At 45.3% G+C, this 20,764-nt stretch overlaps 2 protein-coding genes and 1 long non-coding RNA gene across 4 annotated transcripts; 1 reads left to right on the top strand and 2 right to left on the bottom strand.

The window, feature by feature from the left end:
- The first annotated feature begins 84 nt into the window (after window positions 1-84).
- LOC110509040 (adaptin ear-binding coat-associated protein 1) lies at window positions 85-8,512 on the top strand. Its single transcript, XM_021589987.3, has 8 exons — window positions 85-230; window positions 1,188-1,288; window positions 1,780-1,884; window positions 3,021-3,102; window positions 4,834-4,942; window positions 5,142-5,400; window positions 7,923-8,028; window positions 8,124-8,512. Exons 1-8 carry the CDS (start codon window positions 136-138, stop codon window positions 8,176-8,178), a joined length of 912 nt encoding a protein of 303 aa, XP_021445662.2. The 5' UTR covers window positions 85-135; the 3' UTR covers window positions 8,179-8,512.
- A 2,031-nt stretch (window positions 8,513-10,543) lies between these two features.
- mfap5 (microfibril associated protein 5) lies at window positions 10,544-15,963 on the bottom strand. Of its 2 annotated transcripts, XM_036968731.2 has the most exons (7): window positions 15,467-15,963; window positions 14,448-14,516; window positions 14,302-14,334; window positions 14,100-14,168; window positions 11,641-11,728; window positions 11,388-11,461; window positions 10,544-11,238 (listed from the first exon to the last, which is right to left on the bottom strand). In XM_036968731.2, the coding sequence occupies exons 1-7, from the start codon at window positions 15,585-15,587 to the stop codon at window positions 11,123-11,125; spliced, it is 570 nt and encodes a 189-aa protein (XP_036824626.2). In that variant the 5' UTR covers window positions 15,588-15,963; the 3' UTR covers window positions 10,544-11,122. The 2 variants fall into 2 exon arrangements, with proteins under 2 accessions (XP_036824626.2, XP_090086807.1); XM_090230681.1 differs by lacking the exons at window positions 14,100-14,168; window positions 14,302-14,334; window positions 14,448-14,516 and having other exon boundaries at window positions 15,467-15,602.
- Window positions 15,964-16,319: 356 nt separating this feature from the next.
- On the bottom strand, window positions 16,320-20,512 carry LOC149984456 (uncharacterized). Its single transcript, XR_016494952.1, has 2 exons — window positions 18,293-20,512; window positions 16,320-16,671 (listed from the first exon to the last, which is right to left on the bottom strand). It is a non-coding gene; the product is annotated as an uncharacterized LOC149984456 (long non-coding RNA).
- Between the last annotated feature and the right edge of the window lie 252 nt (window positions 20,513-20,764).

Here is a 20,764-nt window from a genome sequence, read left to right as displayed (position 1 = left end):
ACAATGGTTGATTCATCTGGATAAATGACATTAGAAATGGATGTGAACGCTTCATGTGCGCAAATACACAGTGTATTACGCTCTCGCACCCGTTAACGTGCACGATCACCACACACCGATTGAATTAAAGTCAAGATGGCGACCGAGGGCGAATACGAGTCGATCCTGTGTGTGAAACCTGACGTCAACGTTTACCGAATCCCGCCGCGGGCATCGAACCGGGGAGTCAGGTAAGAGACACGGTTCATCAACCGGTCAACCGGTGACCATCAACCGGTGACCTTGCCCTGGTCTGACTCCAGTATCCATTGTTGATGCGGCGATATATCAACCTCCCCGTAGGCAAAGCTCTTGTCCCCACATCAAGGCAATGCATAGCCCATATAAAGGCTATAATGCTCGTCTATGTTGCCTTTGCAGTGCGCAATAGCTTTTTCTAAGGTGGTTTACTAGGCAAACTGGTTGGGGAGGAATAGTCTACCACCAGATGTCAAAGTTGTGCGTAGTGGGATGGATCGGGAGAATACACATGTCATTATTGATGTCCACCTTTCGGTATTTGACAATGAATGACACGGAATCCTGTTTTCAGTGCGAAAACGTGACTGTGTCGTGTCCCCGTTTTATAAAATGCGCTTTGACTGCACTCTTATTTGGGGCGAATGTTGAATGAAAGGCTATAGCAGATACTACGGTATTTTAAAGTCCAGAGGATTAGGTGAGATTTTTACTCCCTTTGAGGATTATCTGGGCATTTTCTCTGTTGTCGCCTATCCTATTACTTTCTGACCAGGGTTCGTTAAAGAATATCTTGTTGACAGTGACTTCAGTCCTGTTAGGGTACAGTCTATGTTTGGCAATGTGACTATATTGTGTTTACCCATTTGTTCATTGGCTGGTGTTTTAACGTGATCCAGTCTCCATGCTGTATCTGTCTCCTGGGAGCTGATTGGCTGACCACCAGTAACGTGCCATGACCACGCACAAAGCTGAGTCTGTTATGTGATGTAGTGAATAATAATAATGAGGGGGTATTCCACCCCAGGTCTGGTGAACTGCCAGCCCAGACACTCTCATTTCAGTAGCAAAGTGTGGTGGTTGGCTATCAACATGGTCTCCCTCTTTCTCACACACACACACCTATACAGTCAGTCTCATCCCTGATTGGCTGTCTGTGTCGCCCTCAGGGCTGCGGATTGGAAGCTGGACGCCCCTGATTGGACAGGCCGTATGAGAGTGACGGCTCGGGGAAAAGTGGCTTTCATCAAACTGGAGGACAAGATCTCTGGTGAGAAGCCAAATCTTTACAAATAATCACTTTTGTTCATGGACATAAAAGACTGTAAAATCACCAGGAAGAGATCAAAGTAATTTTTATTTAGGAAGTCTGTTCCCAAGTATTCTCACGTATAAATAGAGAGGCATATGTGATCGTATCCCAATGTAATCAAAGTTTGAAATTATTCTGTTTTTGTCAAATACTATATCTGTTTCTTGCGGTCAATTTGCAGTGTGCAAATTATTTATAACTATGTTCCGAGCATCCGCTCAAGGAAAAATTGGCCCACTGCTGAATGTAATCGGGGACTCCTACCCTAGCCCCTAGCCCACCTCAAGTCACTTCTAGTCAGAAGATCATCGTGCCCAATTCCAAATTGTCCCCTGGGCACTTCTTGTTGATCTGAAAGGACTATGTTAACTTCTCCACCTTGCCCTCTGACTCTTGACTCGAACCATTAGTTATAATGCCTAAGTTCTAATTACCCTCCGTCTCTGCAGGGGAGCTGTTTGCACAGGCACCAGTGGACGAGTACCCTGGCATCGCCATAGAAACCGTCAGTGACTCCAGTCGGTACTTTGTGCTTCGGATCCAGGATGAGAGTGGTGGGTTGTTGGTTGTCATCACTAGTCACCATCTGGCCAAATTAGAAATAAGTATCACACACTACTTCCCCACATGTTCTATTAGCAGTTATTATACTGAACAAAAACATAAACGCAACATGTAAAGTTTTGGTCCCATGTTTCATGAGCTGAAATAAAAGACCCCAGAGATGTTCCATACGCCCAAAAAGCTTATTTATCAAAATAAACTTGCACATATTTGTTGACATCCCTTTTAGTGAGCATATCTCCTTTCCCAAGATAATCCATCTACCTTATAGGTGTGGCATATCAAGAAGCTGATTTAACAGCATCGTCATTACACAGGTGCATCTTGTGCGGGTGACAAAAAATGGCCACTCTAAAGTGTTCCATTTTGTCACACAACACAATGCCACAGATGTCTCAAGTTTTGAGGGAGTGTGCAACTGGCATGCTGACTGCAGGAATGTCTACCAGAGCTGTTGCCAGAGAATTTAATGTTTATTTCTCTACCATAAGCCAACTCCAACATCGTTTTAGAGAATTTGGTAGTACATCCAACCGGACTCACTACCTCAGACCACATTCAACCATACCAGCCCAGGACATCCAACCGGACTCACTACCTCAGACCACATTCAACCACGCCAGCCCAGGACATCCAACCGGACTCACTACCTCAGACCACATTCAACCACGCCAGCCCAGGACATCCAACCGGGGGGGGAAATCTTATTCTGATTGGCTAGACCTGGCTCCCAAGTGGGTGGGCCTATGCCCTCCCAAGCCAAACCCATGGGTGTGCCCAGTCATGTGAAATCCATAGATTATTGCTTAATTTATTTAATTCAATTTACTGATTTCTTTACATGAACTGTAACTCAATAAAATCGTTGAAATTGTTGCATGTTGCGTTCATATTTTTGTTCAGTATAGTAGTAGTAGTAGTATTAGTAGTAGTATACCACAGTAATAACAAGGTTTGTTTTGGATCATTTGAGTGTGTAGTATGAAACAGTATTCTACTACAGCATTTGGAGTACACGATCAGTTGTTTCTCACTGTGCTACGTCTCTGTTTTAGGATCAGTGTGTGTACCAAGTGATTTGATTTGTAATTTACATTGTTGTTCTTCTTTGGCCCCTGTCTCTCAGGTCGCAGTGCGTTCATAGGCATCGGGTTTGGGGACAGAGGAGACTCGTTTGACTTCAACGTGGCGCTGCAGGACCACTTCAAGTGTGTTGCTCTTACAGCTGTCACAACAGAGATGACACTCATAACATTAGCAAACAAGTGCAGCTCAGAGCTACAATGTTGACTTCTAACTGACATGAATTAGTAATGGCCTGTCATCTGTTTCACTCTATAACTCTCGATTCAATTCCAAGGTGATTTATTGACATGGAAAATATGTTTATATTCAAATCAAAATCAAATCAAATGTTATTAGTCACATGCGCAGAATGCAACAGGTGTAGATCCTACAGTGAAATGCTTACTTACGAGCCCCTAACCAATAATGTAGTTTCAAAAAAATACAGATAAGAATAAGAGATAAAAGCAAAAGCAATTAAAGAGCAGCAGTAAAATAACAATAGCGAGACTATATACAGGGGGGTACCTGTGACAACGTGCGTCTAGGTGGTAGGTGTAGGAGTCAGGCGCAGGAGAGCAGGGATGTCTGAGAAGCGTGTTTAATAAGAAAGTCCACCAGCACGGGAATGGCACAATCAAAAGGACAACGCCCTCGACAACAAAAAACCCGTACAAACGTACGGAGGAACAAACAAAGTTCCGACACTCATATACTTCAGAACCTGTGAAAACAAATAACGGTAATACCTTACCGAGAACCTCACAATCAACGACTAATCCCGCACAAACTGAGGCAGGCAACAGGTTACAATTATACACACAGAAATTAACGCAAATGAAACCAGGTGTGAAAAAGAACCAAAGACAAAACAAACAGAAAAGGAAAAAGGGATCGGTGATGGCTAGTAGACCGGCGACGCCGACCACCGAGCGCCGCCCGAACAGGGAGAGGAGCTAGAAGTCGTAACAGTACCAGTACAGAGTCAATGTGCGGAGGCACCAGTTAGTTGAGGTAGTATGTACATGTAGGTAGAGTTATTAAAGTGACTATGCATAGATGACAACAGAGTAGCAGTGGTGTAAAGAGGGGGTGAGAGGGGCACTGCAAAAAGTCTGGGTAGCCATTTGACTAGATGTTCAGGAGTCTTATGGCTTGGGGGTAGAAGCTGTTTAGAAGCCTCTTGGACCTAGACTTGGCGCTCTGGTACCGCTTGCCGTGTGGTAGCAGAGAGAACAGACTATGACTAGGGTGGCTGGAGTCTTTGACCATTTTTAGGGCCTTCCTTTGACACCGCCTGGTATAGAGGTCCTGGATGGAAGGAAGCTTGGCCCCAGTGATGTACTGGGCCGTATGCACTACCCTCTGTAGTGCCTTGCGGTCGGAGGCCGAGCAGTTGCCATACCAGGCAGTGATGTAACCTCGATGGTACAGCTGTAGAACCTTTTGAAGATCTGGGGACCCATGCCAAATCTTTTCAGTCTCCTGAGGGGGAATAGGCTTTGTTGTGCCCTCTTCACAACTGTCTTGGTGTGCTTGGACCATGTTAGTTTGTTGGTGATGTGGACACCAAGGAACTTGAAGCTCTCAACCTGCTCCACTGCAGCTCCGTCGATGAGAATGTTGGCGTGCTCTGTCCTCCTCTTCCTGTAGTCCACAATCATCTCTTTTGTCTTGCCAATGCAAGTGAAATAAACAATCACAAATTAAGAGTAAACATTATGCACAGAACATTTTTCAAAAGAATAAAGGCGCTTGAAATGTAATATCTACAGATCATATATATATCTAATAACTCTGTCCCTTTTTCCCTCTCATTCTTTCTCTCTGTTTACTGCTCGCTCGCCACCTCTGTCTCTCTGTCTCTCTCTCAGGTGGGTGAAACAGGAGCTTGAGATCAGTAAGCAGTCTCAGACTCCAGACAACACTCCTAAACTGGACCTGGGTTTCAAAGAAGGACAGACCATCACTCTCAATATCGGGGTAACTTCCTCAACTCATACCCATAATACTCCTTCCATGGTACCATCTGGTTAGCGCCTAACAACTAAAAACGAACATGCACACACACGTTGCAAACCCATGCTCTGTTTATAAGCTTTGTCCAGCTATCACTCAAACACCTATTCCTCTCTTCTTCCTTCTCACCCGTCACCCCTCTCTCTTTCTGTTCCTCTCTCAGCAAGGCAGAAAGAGAGACAAGTCCCGCCCCCAGAGCGCTGGTGGCTTTGGGCTCCTCCCTCCTCCCCCTAGCGGTGGAGGCACCAAGATAGCCCCTCCCCCTATGTCAAGCTCCTCCAATGACAACGAAGGTTTATTCTCAGGGGGAGACTTATTCACTGCGGGAAGTGACTCGTTTTCAGGGGGAAGTGACACATTTTCAGGAGGAAACAACACATACTCAGCAGGAAGTGACATGCTCTCAGAGGGAAATAACACAGGTAGGTGAACAGCATTTTGGGCCACGTTCAGCGAAGTGTAATGCTACTGGTTGTTCAGATACATTTGGTCATGGAGTGCATATCTATGTGGACACCTGCTCCCTGAACATCTCATTCCAAAATCATGTGCATTATTATGGAGTTGGTCCCCCCTTAGCTGATATAACAGCCTCCACTCTTCTGGGAAGGCTTTCTGTGAGGATTTGCTTCCATTCAGCCACAAGAGCATTAGTGAGGTTCTGCAATTAAGCCTAGCTCGCAATTGGCGTTCCTATTCATCCCAAAGGTCTTCGATGGGGTTGAGGTCAGGGCCCTGTGCAGACCAGTCAAGTTATTCCACTCCGATCTCAACAAACCATTTCTGTCTGGACCTCGCTTTGTGCACTGTGGCATTGTCATGCTGAAACAGGAGAGGGCCTTCCCCAAACTTTTGCCACAAAGTTGAAAGCACAGAATCGTCTAGAATGTCATTGTATGCTGTAATTTTAGGAATTCCCTTCACTGGACCAAAGGAGCCTAGCCCGAAACATGAAAAACAGCCCCAGACCTTTATTCCTCCTAAACCAAACTTGACAGTTGGCATTATGCATTGGGGCAGGTGGCGTTCTCCTGGCATCTGCCAGACCCAGATTCGTCCGTCGGACTGCCAGATGGTGAAGCGTATTTATCACTCTAGAGAAGACGTTTCCACTGCTCTAGACTCCAATGGAGGTGAGCTTTACACCACTCCAGCCAACGCTTGGCATTGTGCATGGTGATCTTAGGCTTGTGTGCGGCTGCTCGGCCATGGAAACCTATTTCATGAAGCTCCCGACGAATCGTTCCTGTGCTGATGTTGCTTCCAGAGGTAGTTTGGAAGTTGGTAGTGAGTGTTGCAACAGAAGACAGGCAATTTTTACTCGCTACGCTCTTCAGCACTCGCCGGTCACATTCTGTGACCTTGTGTGGCCTACCACGTCGCGGCTGAGCCGTTGTTGCTCCTAGACGTTTCCACCTTTCCATACACAATAACAGCACTTACAGTTGACTGGGGCAGCTCTAGCAGGGAAGTTTGACAATTTGACAAACTGACTTGTTGGAAAGGTGGCATCTTATGACAGTGCCGCATTGAAAGTCACTGAGCTCTTCAGTAAGACCATGGCTGTGTGCTCAATTTTATACACCTGTCAGCAACAGGTGTGGCTGACATAGCCAAATCCACTAATTTGAAGGGATATTCACATATTGTGTATATATAGTGTATATAATAACCAAAAAATGTAACGCAACATGTAAAGTGTTGGTCCCATATTTCATGAGCTGAAATAAAATATCTCAGAAATGTTTCATATGCACAAATAGCTTAATTCTCTCAAATTTTGTGCACAAATGTGTTTACATCCCTGTTAGTGTGCATTTCTCCTTTGCCAAGATACTGTAATCGTACTACCTGACAGGTGTGGCATATCAAGAAACTGATTAAATAACATTACACAGGTGCACCTTGTGCTGGGGACAATAAAAGGCCACTCTGAAATGTTCAGTTTTGTCACAAAAAATGCCATAGATGTCTAAAGTTTCGAGGGAGTGTGGAATTGGCATGCTGACTGCAGGAATGTCCACGAGAGCTGTCGCCAGATAATTTAATGTTAATTTCTCTACCATAAGCCGCCTCCAACGCTGTTTTAGAGAATTTGGCAGTACGTCCAACAGGCCTCACAACCGCAGACCACGCGTAACCACACCAACACAGGACCTCCACATCTGGCTTCTTCACCTGCGGGATCGTCTTAGACCAGCCACCCGGACAACTGATGATATTGAGCAGTATCTCTGTCTGTCAGAAATACTGTCTGTCTGATTGGCTGGGCCTGGCTCCCAAGTGGGTGGGCCTATGTCCCCCCAAGCCCACCTATGGCTGTGCTCCTGGCCTCTCTTGTGAAATACATAGATTAGGGCCTAATTTATTTATTTCAATTGACTGATTTCCGTATATGATCTGTAACTCATTAAAATCATTGAAATTGCTGCATGTTGCGTTTATATTTTTGTTCAGTATAGATCTGCTCTGGCATGTAGATTAGGGAAGATGTCAGCTCCATACAATACAATTCTATGTGCAACGTTCAGAGCGTTGTGTTCTCCTGAATGCAACCCTGTTTTTATATTGCTGCTTCTGATTCATCTGTTTGTTTATCTTGTTCAGTTACCCTAGTAACTGCTTTTTCTGTATAGCGCATTTTGCTACCATTGTTGAAGACTATTTTTACAGTTCCCCAAACCATGCTGTGAATTCATTTGACTGAAGGGAAAAAGTGTATGTTTTATATGCCACTGTGTAATTAGGTTAAGGGTTGAATGGGGCCCTGCGTGTTTGTTTTTTTTAGTTTTATGAGCTAACCAAGAAAAAAGGCTATTGTCGTTAGAGTATGAATGTAGAGAAAGCAGTAGAGGGTGTGTATTGAAGGGTTTGATGTGTGTTGTCTCCATAGAGATCCTATTACATTAGTTTCCTAATTCTATCGTTGTCTCTCTGTTCTCAGGCTGTTTGTTAGACCTGGACAGCAGTAACTCCAACTCTGTGGTGCAGCCGAACCCCAACCCTGCAGGCGGCTCGGACATGTGGGGAGACTTCTCTGCCCCAGAAAAGTAAGGGGAAAATCCTCTCTCTTTCATCCTTTTCTCTCTTCTTTCATTATTCTGTTCCCCCCATTAATGCTCTCCTCTTTTTCCCCATAATGAAGGTCAATGTCTTCTCTCACCAACGATGATGGTTCCACCAACTGGCAGCAGTTCTGAGGTCGTCGCACAATCTCTTTCACTTGACCTTCACCTGACCTTTAACCCCTGACCAGAGGAGGACTCCAGCAGAACACTGTATATTATCACCTCAACCTCAGTGTACTCTTTCTCTCTCTTCCCCCTCTCTTTATTTATCTCTCTCTCTTCACCCCTCTCCTGGCTTCCTCTCCTTACCATCCTCTCCCTCTACATCTTTCCCTCTCAGCCCCAAAGTTACTCTCTCCCCCCGTCTCCTCTCCTTGCCCTTCTCTCCCCCCGTCTCCTCTCCTTGCCCTTCTCTCCCCCCGTCTCCTCTCCTTACCATCCTCTCCCTCTACATCTTTCCCTCTCAGCCCCAAAGTTACACTCTCTCCCCCCATCTCCTCTCCTTGCCCTTCTCTCCCCCCGTCTCCTCTCCTTGCCCTTCTCTCCCCCCGTCTCCTCTCCTTACCATCCTCTCCCTCTACATCTTTCCCTCTCAGCCCCAAAGTTACACTCTCTCCCCCCATCTCCTCTCCTTGCCCTTCTCTCCCTCTGTCTCTCTATCTATTGCAACAGAGTATTTATTTATTACTGAGGGAAAAGACTGAGGGCAAATCTCTTTAAATGAAAGATGGTACAGAAAGGAATGATGGTGACTCACACTAATATAGTCTTGATAAATAAATACATTAGTTAATTTATGTACATAATATATTATTGTAAATGTATATATTGTCAGTAGTTTGTAATTCCCATGGTTGTTGTGGTAGTGTTGTAGCTAATTTTCCTTTAGAATCTCCAACTGGAATTATCGCCTGAAATAACTGATTTACAGGCTTGCCTGGATGCATTAGTATATGACCAAGTTATCTCATATCTGATCTAAGGTCAGATTTGCGTTTTCCTCTTAATTGCTAAGGTCAGGCCACGGTGAGTCTGGAGCTGTGCTTTGGAGCAGCTTCTGCTTTGAGTGGACACTGATCTACTGTAAGTTTACACAGCAGGCATGCTGTTTGGCGCCCCTTAGTGGGCTATTGCGGTCCTACAACCACAGTCTGACGGGGAGAGTGGTGAGATGCACAACAGCAGCTGCTGTGGACATTATCACTGCTGGCTGGGGATGGGCACTTGTCTGGATCACTTGGCTGCATTGTTTTAACAGGAGGCTGGTGTTAGTTAACACAGAAATGGAGGGAGTGAGAGGAAAAAAGTTTGCTAATTGAGGGAAGGGACAGCAGAGTGAGGGGATGAAGGGGAAAGATGAGTGGGTTCTGAGGAGGGATGGAGGGTGAGGAAGGGCTTAAACCCATGGGGTGATAGACAGGCCTGATTAAGGCCTTGTGAGGTAATAATTTAGGCCTTGTGATGTAAACAGTCCCTAGGGGTTTCTGGGTAGAGATGACTAATTTAGGTCACGACTTTTGCCCTGCTGGATGAATAGCCCTGTGTGTGTACATACAACTGTCTGTCTGTCCGTCCGTCTGTCTGTATTCTATACGTTGAACCCTGGAACTAACGTAACTCTGTCAATGCAGTCAGACTATTCCAGTCCTTGTGAGATGCAGTGTTTTACTTTACTGTTGTGTTGTTATTGAGAGAAAAAGGATGGAGGGAGGGATGGATAGAGGGATGGATGGATGGAGGGAGGGATGGATAGAGGGATGGATGGATGGATGGATGGAGGGAGGGATGGATGGATAGAGGGATGGATGGATGGAGGGATGGATAGAGGGATGGATGGATAGAGGGAGGGATGGATGGATAGAGGGAGGGAGGGAGGGAGGGAGGGAGGGAGGGAGGGAGGGAGGGAGGGAGGGATGGATGGATAGAGGGATGGATGGATGGATGGAGGAAGGGAGGGATAGAGGGATGGAGGGAGGGATGATGGATGGATGGAGGGAGGGAGGGATAAAGGGATGGATGGAGGGATATAGGGATGGATGGAGGGATGGATGATGGATGGATGGATAGAGGGAGGGAGGGAGGGAAGGGTTATAATGCTGTACAGGACATCATAATATTACAGTAAGCCAGTTATGTGGCTTTTGTACTTATCATTGTGTGTGTCTTTCTCTCATGGACACACATGGACTCAAAGATTTGCATTGACTGATGACATGATGTTTATTAATGAGGTGATAATTGATTGATTTCCTGTGTGAGAACACAGCTAGTGGGAGAATTGGTATGAACTGGTGAGAGTCTGTGTAGACTCTACTCATGTTGGTTTATGTGTTTATTCTTGACATTACAAATACAGTATATGTGTATGTAAATGCTGATGTATTGAAAATCAAAGCATAAAGATATCAACTAATGTTGAGTCAAGGTTGACTTGTTTTCTTTTTATCTACGTGAGGAAAAAAACTGGACTACATCAATAAAGTGATCCACACAAACCAATGAATGACATTTTATTGGGTAGTATTGCACTGTATTGTAGTATTGCACTGCTTTGGTATTGGATTGTGATAGAGTGCTTTACAATAAGGTGTCAGCAATGACAGAGTGGATACTTTGTTCTCAGACTGTCTCTTCAGTACACAACTACAGGAACTCAACAGCGTTCCATCTGAACAGTATGATACAGCCCGCAACGGCACAGAACATGATCCGTGTCAATTAAAACACAGGTCCAATCTGTGGGGAGTGATTTCTCCCCTGATATTCACAGACAGTTCTAATAAAACACAGACTGAGAAATATGACTCAGACTGTTCTTAACTGGAGTTACATGGACTGTGTTATATATGTTGTTTGTTTGTGTGTGTCTGGTTGTGTGTGTGTGTCTGGCTGGCTAGCACCAGGTGTTGAGCGGTGGATTTATGATGTTTTGGGGTGTTTTTATGGAGACAACCCAGTGTTCTGTCTCCAAGGGTGTCCTCCCTCCTACTCTGTCTCTCCTTCCTCCCTCCTACTCCTTCTCTCCTTCCTCCCTTCTTCCTCCGCCCCTCCTTCCATCTCCGCCATCTTGGGCCCATCAGGCCTTGTTTTCCCAGGTTTTGGGGTTGCCATGGCGATTGCGACAGCGTTTCTTATTGGTGGTTGACCTCTGGAAGCGTTTGGGCCAGCCGGACCGCTCCCTGCAGAGCTCAGCTGGGATGGCGAGAAGAGAGAGAGGATGTGTGGGCTCAGATGTACATGCTGTCCTAAAGCCAGTAAGTGTTTCATGCACTCTAAGATTGTTATGTTGTTGTAATCCTAACGACAGGTCTAATGAAGTGCTATCAGGTGGACTGTCTTACCCTTCAGGTACTCATCCTGTTGGCAGACAGTTCGAACACATATCTCCTTGTTGATCACATAGACACGAGGGAGGCTGAGATAAACCAGGAGACAGACATCATTACACTATAATCAGAGCCCAGCTGCTGTCTCTAAAACATGCCTCTCTGTACAGGCTCTCAGGTTGAAACCAATGAACTTTGACCGCATGACCAGGAGGCACTGAGTGTGTCTATGTTTTCCTGTGAGAGAGAACCTGTAGTTGCAGTTTACCTGTAAAGGCAGAGGGAGTGGATGCATCTCTTGATGGGCCGGTGGACAGAGTACATCCTGGTACAGGGGTACGTCTCTTCCCTACAGTCTAGCACAGAGGATACACACAACATCAAGATAACCCTGGACACCCCTGGTCATCCCTGGCCTAACATTGTTTAGTGATGTTTCTGTTCCACATTGAAGACCTTAGTCACCAGGTGGTAGGGTAGAGACAGACACCTCACTCACCAGGCGGTAGGGTAGAGACAGACACCTCACTCACCAGGCGGTAGGGTAGAGACAGACACCTCACTCACCAGGCGGTAGGGTAGAGACACCTCACTCACCAGGCAGTAGGGTAGAGACAGATACCTCACTCACCAGGCGGTAGGGTAGAGACAGACACCTCACTCACCAGGCAGTAGGGTAGAGACAGACACCTCGCTCACCAGGCGACAGGGTAGAGACAGACACCTCACTCACCATGCGGTAGGGTAGAGACAGACACCTCACTCACCAGGTGGTAGGGTAGAGACAGACACCTCACTCACCAGGCAGTAGGGTAGAGACAGACACCTCACTCACCAGGTGGTAGGGTAGAGACAGACACCTTACTCCCCAGGTGATAGGGTAGAGACAGACACCTCACTCACCAGGCGGTAGAATAGAGACAGACACCTCACTCACCAGGCGGTAGGGTAGAGACAGACACCTCACTCACCAGATGGTAGGGTAGAGACAGACACCTCACTCACCAGGCGGTAGGGTAGAGACAGACACCTCACTCACCAGATGGTAGGATAGAGACAGACACCTCACTCACCAGATGGTAGGGTAGAGACAGACACCTCACTCACCAGGCGGTAGGATAGAGACAGACACCTCACTCACAGGCGGTAGGGTAGAGACAGACACCTCACTCCCCAGGTGATAGGGTAGAGACAGACACCTCACTCACCAGGCGGTAGGGTAGAGACACCTCACTCACCAGGCAGTAGGGTAGAGACAGATACCTCACTCACCAGGCGGTAGGGTAGAGACAGACACCTCACTCACCAGGCGGTAGGGTAGAGACAGACACCTCACTCACCAGATGGTAGGATAGAGACAGACACCTCACTCACCAGGTGGTAAGGTAGAGACAGACACCTCACTCACAGGCGGTAGGGTAGAGACAGACACCTCACTCACAGGCGGTAGGGTAGAGACAGACACCTCACTCACCAGGTGGTAGGATAGAGACAGACACCTCACTCACAGGCGGTAGGGTAGAGACAGACACCTTACTCCCCAGGTGATAGGGTAGAGACAGACATCTCACTCACCAGGCGGTAGGATAGAGACAGACACCTCACTCACCAGGTGGTAGGGCAGAGACAGACCACTCACTCACCAGGCAGTAGGGTAGAGACAGACACCTCACTCACCAGGTGGTAGGGTAGAGACAGACACCTTACTCCCCAGGTGATAGGGTAGAGACAGACACCTCACTCACCAGGCGGTAGGATAGAGACAGACACCTCACTCACCAGGCGGTAGGATAGAGACAGACACCTCACTCACCATGCGGTAGGATAGATACAGACACCTCACTCACCAAGTGGTAGGGTAGAGACAGACACCTCACTCACCAGGCAGTAGGGTAGAGACAGACACCTCACTCACCAGGCGGTAGGGTAGAGACAGACACCTCACTCACCAGATGGTAGGATAGAGACAGACACCTCACTCACCAGGTGGTAAGGTAGAGACAGACCCCTCACTCACCAGGCGGTAGGATAGAGACAGACACCTCACTCACAGGCGGTAGGGTAGAGACAGACACCTCACTCACAGGCGGTAGGGTAGAGACAGACACCTCACTCCCCAGGTGATAGGGTAGAGACAGACACCTCACTCACCAGGCAGTAGGATAGAGACAGACACCTCACTCACCAGGCGGTAGGGTAGAGACAGACACTTCACTCACAGGCGGTAGGGTAGAGACAGACACCTCACTCACCAGGCGGTAGGGTAGAGACAGACACCTCACTCACCAGGCGGTAGGATAGAGACAGACACCTCACTCACCAGGCGGTAGGGTAGAGACAGACACTTCACTCACAGGCGGTAGGGTAGAGACAGACACCTCACTCACCAGGCGGTAGGGTAGAGACAGACACCTCACTCACCAGGTGGTAGGGTAGAGACAGACACCTCACTCACCAGGTGATAGGGTAGAGACAGACACCTCACTCACCAGGTGGTAGGATAGAGACAGACACCTCACTCACCTGGTGGTAGGGTAGAGACAGACACCTCACTCACCAGGTGATAGGGTAGAGACAGACACCTCACTCACCAGGCGGTAGGGTAGAGACAGACACCTCACTCACTAGGTGATAGGGTAGAGACAGACACCTCACTCACCAGGCGGTAGGGTAGAGACAGACACCTCACTCACCAGGTGATAGGGTAGAGACAGACACCTCACTCACCAGGTGGTAGGGTAGAGACAGACACCAAAGCCTCCTCTTCATTCCAGTCACCTCTGTGGAGTTCCACCTCTACCAGCAGGGAAACAACACAATCAGCATGGGAACAACCTCTACCCACGGCATGACTCACAGACAGAGACATATCATGTAACTTAATGTCTGTTGAAATAATGTGTGACCATTGAATAGAGGGCATTATTACCAGCCTGCGGGGCTTGGGCCACAGCTGTGAGGACTGTGGAACAGAAAACCATATGAGGGGAATGTTTTATGGAGTTAAAACAAACAGTGATGGACTCAAACCTAATTGAAGGTGATGATTTGTGTGTTGTGTTTGTCAGAGGTTACCGTGGAAACCGCAGAGGAGCAGGGCGATTGGAAGACTGCCCATCCTTGTAAGAGCTGGATGTTTACGAGCTGAAGGAAACAGGACCCACAAAAGCCCAAGAGGAAAATAGTTTATATGTTTCAATTCACACAGAGGAACTCTTCAATATCTCGTCTTTACATTTCCTCCTTCTGCTCTCCCCCTGGCCCTACCTCTGCTGTTTCTAATGCAATGTATACTCTTCTCTAAGGCAGTTGTAGGAAATGTGTACCTGATGAAATCCAGGTAAATTAGCTAGATACAGTATATGTGCTGTTGATATTATCAGTATATGTGCTGTTGGTAGTATCAGTATATAGAGACAAACACCTCACTCTCTCTCTGTCTCTCTCTCTCTCACACATACACACACACACACACACACACACACACACACACACACACACACACACACACACACACACACCCTCAGCTCTCTCCCTGCATCATTCCTCTTGTGATGTGTCAGTGTGAGTTTGGAGTCCAAGACATGAGTTCTCACAAAAGAATGTGTTTTTTGTGCCCTATTTGAGCACCCCTCTACTCCTCCTTTCTCATACACACTCTTTTCATACACTTCTCTTTTCGCAAACCTTATTAAGAATGTTCTAAAGTGTCCGAACAGTTTTGTCACTCAATATGTTTAACACCCTGTTCCTCCTTTACCAGCATCTTACCCAGGCCCTGAATACGTTAAATTGATTTAACTTGCTTCGACTCATTTATACACTCTTGTATGCCAGGGCACATAGCTTTCTAAAATACTTTAGGTCTGAATGACATATTGTCATCCATGACCGAAGTTCACAAACAGTATTCTATTAGGATGACTTCATGTAAAGTTCGTTTTTTGCAGTAAAATAGTTTGGTTTCTCTATGCATCTTTTATATATGTACTTCATGTTATTTATTTTAAGCATTCTATATACAGTACTGCAGTGCTACTAATGTCTTTATAGTCTTCAAAATTAAGAAAATAACACAATGTTTTCATACTCACAACTTTTCCTGTCGTCCAAAAGCGTCCTTTGTTTTGAATATTTTGTCCTCTCTCCTTTCCCCTCCTCCTCTCTCCATCCCCTCCTCCTTCTTCTCCTCCACCCCTTGTCCTCCCCTCTCATTAGAATTCTCTTTCTCTCAGACTTTCCTCTCCTCCAATCTGGCAGAGATTCAGGGACAATTGTTCTAGTCCAGAGTTGGTTTCGTATACACCCAAACAACACAAACTCATTATCAAAAATATATATCTGTTGATTTCACAATAACCATCCCTAATAGTAAACACATCTATCAGCGCATTGAACTAGGAACTTACTCTTTACAAATACAAACAACTGAAAGAATAATGATCAACAGACGATGATAGGTAGAATATTGTATAATAAATATGAACATTAACAATTAGCCCAGTATGCTTTAGAACAGCTGAAGGAATATGTTGGAATGACTGATACAGGTCTGGCAGACCTTGCGCTTGCAGGGATCCCCTTTCTCCACTAGGCGGGGCAGTAAACTTAGTGAGTTTAATTTTTTTTTTAATTATGAACACAACAAATACAAAAACAGAAATATACAAACAAGAGTACATAAACCTAACAGGGGTATTACATATCAAATACATTTTCAATTTGTCCAATTTTTGATGGTGTGTTTTGCTTTTTTGTTTTTACATTTACGGATCATTTCAAAATAATATTTACATTCTATCTTCAATAATGTGAAGAAGAGTTTGTTCTCTGCTCACTTCATTTTATGGATGAAGAGTCTTGCATGAAAAATAAACACATGAACAATGAAAGTTAAATCAGGGTCCATATCATTTGGATCAAAATAAAACATAACATCAGAGTCTCTCAGATTAACATTAATAGTTGTTTATTTTCAAATAACATTTTCTAACTCACTCAAAAAACTTCTGACATAAGAACAGTTCTAAAATAAATGGTCAAGAGTCACTGGGTCACAACCACAAAGTACACATTTGTTATCAATATCTATTTTAAATCTGTGTATAATAAAGTTCTTTACAGGGTAGATTCTATGAATGAGTGTGTATGATACTTCAACTTATTAGATATGCTATATTCACCAGACAACAGTGTAGTTGGTGAGTGTGGTCTCAGCTCAGAAGTGGCCAATTTTGGTTTTGAAAGAGCAGCAGTGTGTGCAGGCTTTTGTTTCAGCCCAGCTCTAACTGTACACCAACTTACAGTGCCTTGCGAAAGTATTCGGCCCCCTTGAACTTTGCGACCTTTTGCCACATTTCAGGCTTCAAACATAAAGATATAAAACTGTATTTTTTTGTGAATAATCAACAACAAGTGGGACACAATCATGAAGTGGAACGACATTTATTGGATATTTCAAACTTTTTAACAAATCAAAAACTGAAAAATTGGACATGCAAAATTATTCAGCCCCCTTAAGTTAATACTTTGTAGCGCCACCTTTTGCTGCGATTACAGCTGTAAGTCGCTTGGGGTATGTCTCTATCAGTTTTGCACATCGAGAGACTGACATTTTTTCCCATTCCTCCTTGCAAAAAAGCTCGAGCTCAGTGAGGTTGGATGGAGAGCATTTGTGAACAGCAGTTTTCAGTTCTTTCCACAGATTCTCGATTGGATTCAGGTCTGGACTTTTACTTGGCCATTCTAACACCTGGATATGTTTATTTTTGAACCATTCCATTGTAGATTTTGCTTTATGTTTTGGATCATTGTCTTGTTGGAAGACAAATCTCCGTCCCAGTCTCAGGTCTTTTGCAGACTCCATCAGGTTTTCTTCCAGAATGGTCCTGTATTTGGCTCCATCCATGTTCCCATCAATTTTAACCATCTTCCCTGTCCCTGCTGAAGAAAAGCAGGCCCAAACCATGATGCTGCCACCACCATGTTTGACAGTGGGGATGGTGTGTTCAGCTGTGTTGCTTTTACGCCAAACATAACATTTTGCATTGTTGCCAAAAGTTCAATTTTGGTTTCATCTGACCAGAGCACCTTCTTCCACATGTTTGGTGTGTCTCCCAGGTGGCTTGTGGCAAACTTTAAACAACACTTTTTATGGATATCTTTAAGAAATGGCTTTCTTCTTGCCACTCTTCCATAAAGGCCAGATTTGTGCAATATACGACTGATTGTTGTCCTATGGACAGAGTCTCCCACCTCAGCTGTAGATCTCTGCAGTTCATCCAGAGTGATCATGGGCCTCTTGGCTGCATCTCTGATCAGTCTTCTCCTTGTATGAGCTGAAAGTTTAGAGGGACGGCCAGGTCTTGGTAGATTTGCAGTGGTCGGATACTCCTTCCATTTCAATATTATCGCTTGCACAGTGTTCCGTGGGATGTTTAAAGCTTGGGAAATCTTTTTGTATCCAAATCCGGCTTTAAACTTCTTCACAACAGTATCTCGGACCTGCCTGGTCTGTTCCTTGTTCTTCATGATGCTCTCTGCGCTTTTAACGGACCTCTGAGACTATCACAGTGCAGGTGCATTTATACGGAGACTTGATTACACACAGGTGGATTGTATTTATCATCATTAGTCATTTAGGTCAACATTGGATCATTCAGAGATCCTCACTGAACTTCTGGAGAGAGTTTGCTGCACTGAAAGTAAAGGGGCTGAATAATTTTGCACGCCCAATTTTTCAGTTTTTGATTTGTTAAAAAAGTTTGAAATATCCAATAAATGTCGTTCCACTTCATGATTGTGTCCCACTTGTTGTTGATTCTTCACAAAAAAATACAGTTTTATATCTTTATGTTTGAAGCCTGCAATGTGGCAAAAGGTCGCAAAGTTCAAGGGGGCCGAATACTTTCGCAAGGCACTGTATCATGGTCTAGATTGAATGAGGCATGCTAGTGTGGGGCTGGAGTAAAAGCTTGCACGGCCTGTATCACTGTCCAGAGTTGCTTGTAGCTAAAGGTCACACATATTTCTGTATTCATGGAGTTCTTAATCCTGGTCCTCTGAACCCACAGGGGTGCATATTTTGATCGTGCCCAGCACTAACCCTTGATTATCATGCTAATCAAGGGCTTTAACGTTAGGTTGGGTAGTTGAATTAGGTGATGGGCTGAAGCAGAAATGTGCTGTGGGACCCGAAGGACCGTGCAGGATTAAGAAACTAGAGTAGACAATTATATTGCTACATCAAAAGGCATTGCAACAAAGATGAGTGAATATCACGACCGAAACACCTGACCCTTTGTTTGATCCCCTACTTGTGTTGAAAAGAGGGTTCCCATGGGGACCATTAATAGCTTGTATGGGGGAAACCTGAGCGCAGTAGGCTTCCATGAACTTGACCAATATAAATATTGTCACACATACTACCAGAGTCACAGACAACAAAACTCCGCTGGCGCGCTCTCTCCCAAAGTCACTTCAAGAGGGACACACACTCATCATCCCCCTGACATATCGGGGCTACATAGTCTCTGGGATGAGGCTGGGGGTGAGGAGAGGTGGGGAGGGGTGCGGGGGAGAGAAGCGCTGGCCTAACAAGGTCAGGCAGGCATGGCTGATGACAGGTTGAGTGATGGAGAGATCAGGCCAGGGAACACACTGACCCGCCATTCTGAACACTCTGCTTTCACCCTGAGAAATAGGGAGGGAGGGCATAGTGAGCAAGACCCAGTCAGCAAGACATAGAAAATATGACTGCCTGATGTCCACAGTGAAGGTACAGAGTGAAAGTTTAAACAACCTCTTTTATGGATGTTGAAGAAAAAAACAATTTTCCAGGCCAGATTGGCTCAAAAATCAACATCTGTAGACGTTAAAATCAAGGAATGGGGGGGACTGACCCAATTTGTACCAATAAACAACCTCCAGACTTGTTTATTGGTTGAAGGCCTTTCTCCCCGCCCCTCCACAAGACTGCCCATTCTTGTCTGGTGCATCTTTTCTCCACACAACCCCTTGTTAAAGATGCACTCTGGAATCTTAAGCACAACAAATTTGTATCATTTGCAAAAATTGGATTCTTAACATATCACACAAATTGCATAAAATGGGATGATATCACACAAATGTGTAGGGTGGCAGGTAACCTAGTGGTCAGAGCATTGGACTAGTAACTGAAAGGTTGCCAGATTGAATCCCCGAGCTGACAAGGTAAAAATCTGTTGTTCTGCCCCTGAACAAGGCAGTTAACCCACTGTTCCTAGGCTGTCTTTGAAAATAAGAATTTGTTCTTAACTGGTCAACAAACAAAAAAAAAATCATAACATATCACACAAACTGGATGACATTGTACACAAAAAACAGGGACCAGTTTTGGCTTGTGAGCACCACTTTCAAAACTAGTGGCTGAAATGATACAAAAGTTTGAGAGTGCATCTTTAACCCTGCAGCACCTTTCTCTCCCTCTATCTTTTTTCTCCTTTAGTTGTTCTTAGCCCCACAGGTCCACACAAGTGTTCCGTATCTATTTGCAACAACACAAACATGGCCTTAACTACACGAGGACACACTTGCATTGTCGATCTTTTGATGATTTGTTCATCACGCTGGGCTACTGCCAGAGCTGTGCTTTCGGCCTCTTCAACAGTGTCATGACTGTCTGTTGCTGGTCCCCTTAGATTAGAAGATCACAGCGATTTCTCCATAGAACAGCGCCATCTTCTGTTCGTATGTTGTATGACCTTGGCTGTACTTCAGTACCTGTTCCTTTTTGTGTCCATGCGTTTGTTTCGTCTTTGTACCTCATGTTGTCACCAGGTTGGAGTTCAGATAGGTTTCTTGTCCCTCTGTCATAGTAGAACTTTTGATTTGTTTTTGGTTGTTCTTTGAACTTCCTCACTTTCTCTCTGTCTTTCCTTTTTAGGAGGTCCTCCGTGATGGGTCAGTTGGTCCTCAGTCTGCATCCCATGAGGAGGTGTGCTGGAGAAAACTCCCAGTCAAGTGGCAACGTGCGGTAAACAAGCAGGCTCCTGTAGAAGTCAGTTCCACTGTCTTTTGCTTTGTACATCAGTCTCTCCACTGTCTTTTGCTTTGTACATCAGTCTCTCCACTGTCTTTTGCTTTGTACATCAGTCTCTCCGCTGTCTTTTGCTTTGTACATCAGTCTCTCCGCTGTCTTTTGCTTTGTACATCAGTCTCTCTGCTGTCTTTTGCTTTGTACATCAGTCTCTCCGCTGTCTTTTGCTTTGTACATCAGTCTCTCCACTGTCTTTTGCTTTGTACATCAGTCTCTCCACTGTCTTTTGCTTTGTACATCAGTCTCTCCGCTGTCTTTTGCTTTGTACATCAGTCTCTCCACTGTCTTTTGCTTTGTACATCAGTCTCTCCGCTGT

Source organism: Oncorhynchus mykiss, chromosome 3 (genome assembly GCF_057628025.1).
Source record: "Oncorhynchus mykiss isolate SJ-2025 chromosome 3, ASM5762802v1, whole genome shotgun sequence".
Taxonomy (NCBI): domain Eukaryota; kingdom Metazoa; phylum Chordata; class Actinopteri; order Salmoniformes; family Salmonidae; genus Oncorhynchus; species Oncorhynchus mykiss.
This window is presented reverse-complemented; position numbering and strand designations above follow the sequence as displayed.

Coding starts and splice junctions, on each gene's coding strand:
- LOC110509040 (XM_021589987.3), top strand. CDS start 136: ATGGCGACCGAGGGCGAATACGAGTCGATCCTGTGTGTGAAACCTGAC. Junction 231..1,187: donor GCATCGAACCGGGGAGTCAG/GTAAGAGACACG, acceptor TGTCGCCCTCAG/GGCTGCGGATTGGAAGCTGG. Junction 3,103..4,833: donor GCGCTGCAGGACCACTTCAA/GTGTGTTGCTCT, acceptor TCTCTCTCTCAG/GTGGGTGAAACAGGAGCTTG.
- mfap5 (XM_036968731.2), bottom strand. CDS start 15,587: ATGAGAGGGGAGGACAAGGGGTGGAGGAGAAGAAGGAGGAGGGGATGG. Junction 14,517..15,466: donor TTTGGACGACAGGAAAAGTT/GTGAGTATGAAA, acceptor TGTTTCCTTCAG/CTCGTAAACATCCAGCTCTT. Junction 11,462..11,640: donor CACTCCCTCTGCCTTTACAG/GTAAACTGCAAC, acceptor GGTTTATCTCAG/CCTCCCTCGTGTCTATGTGA.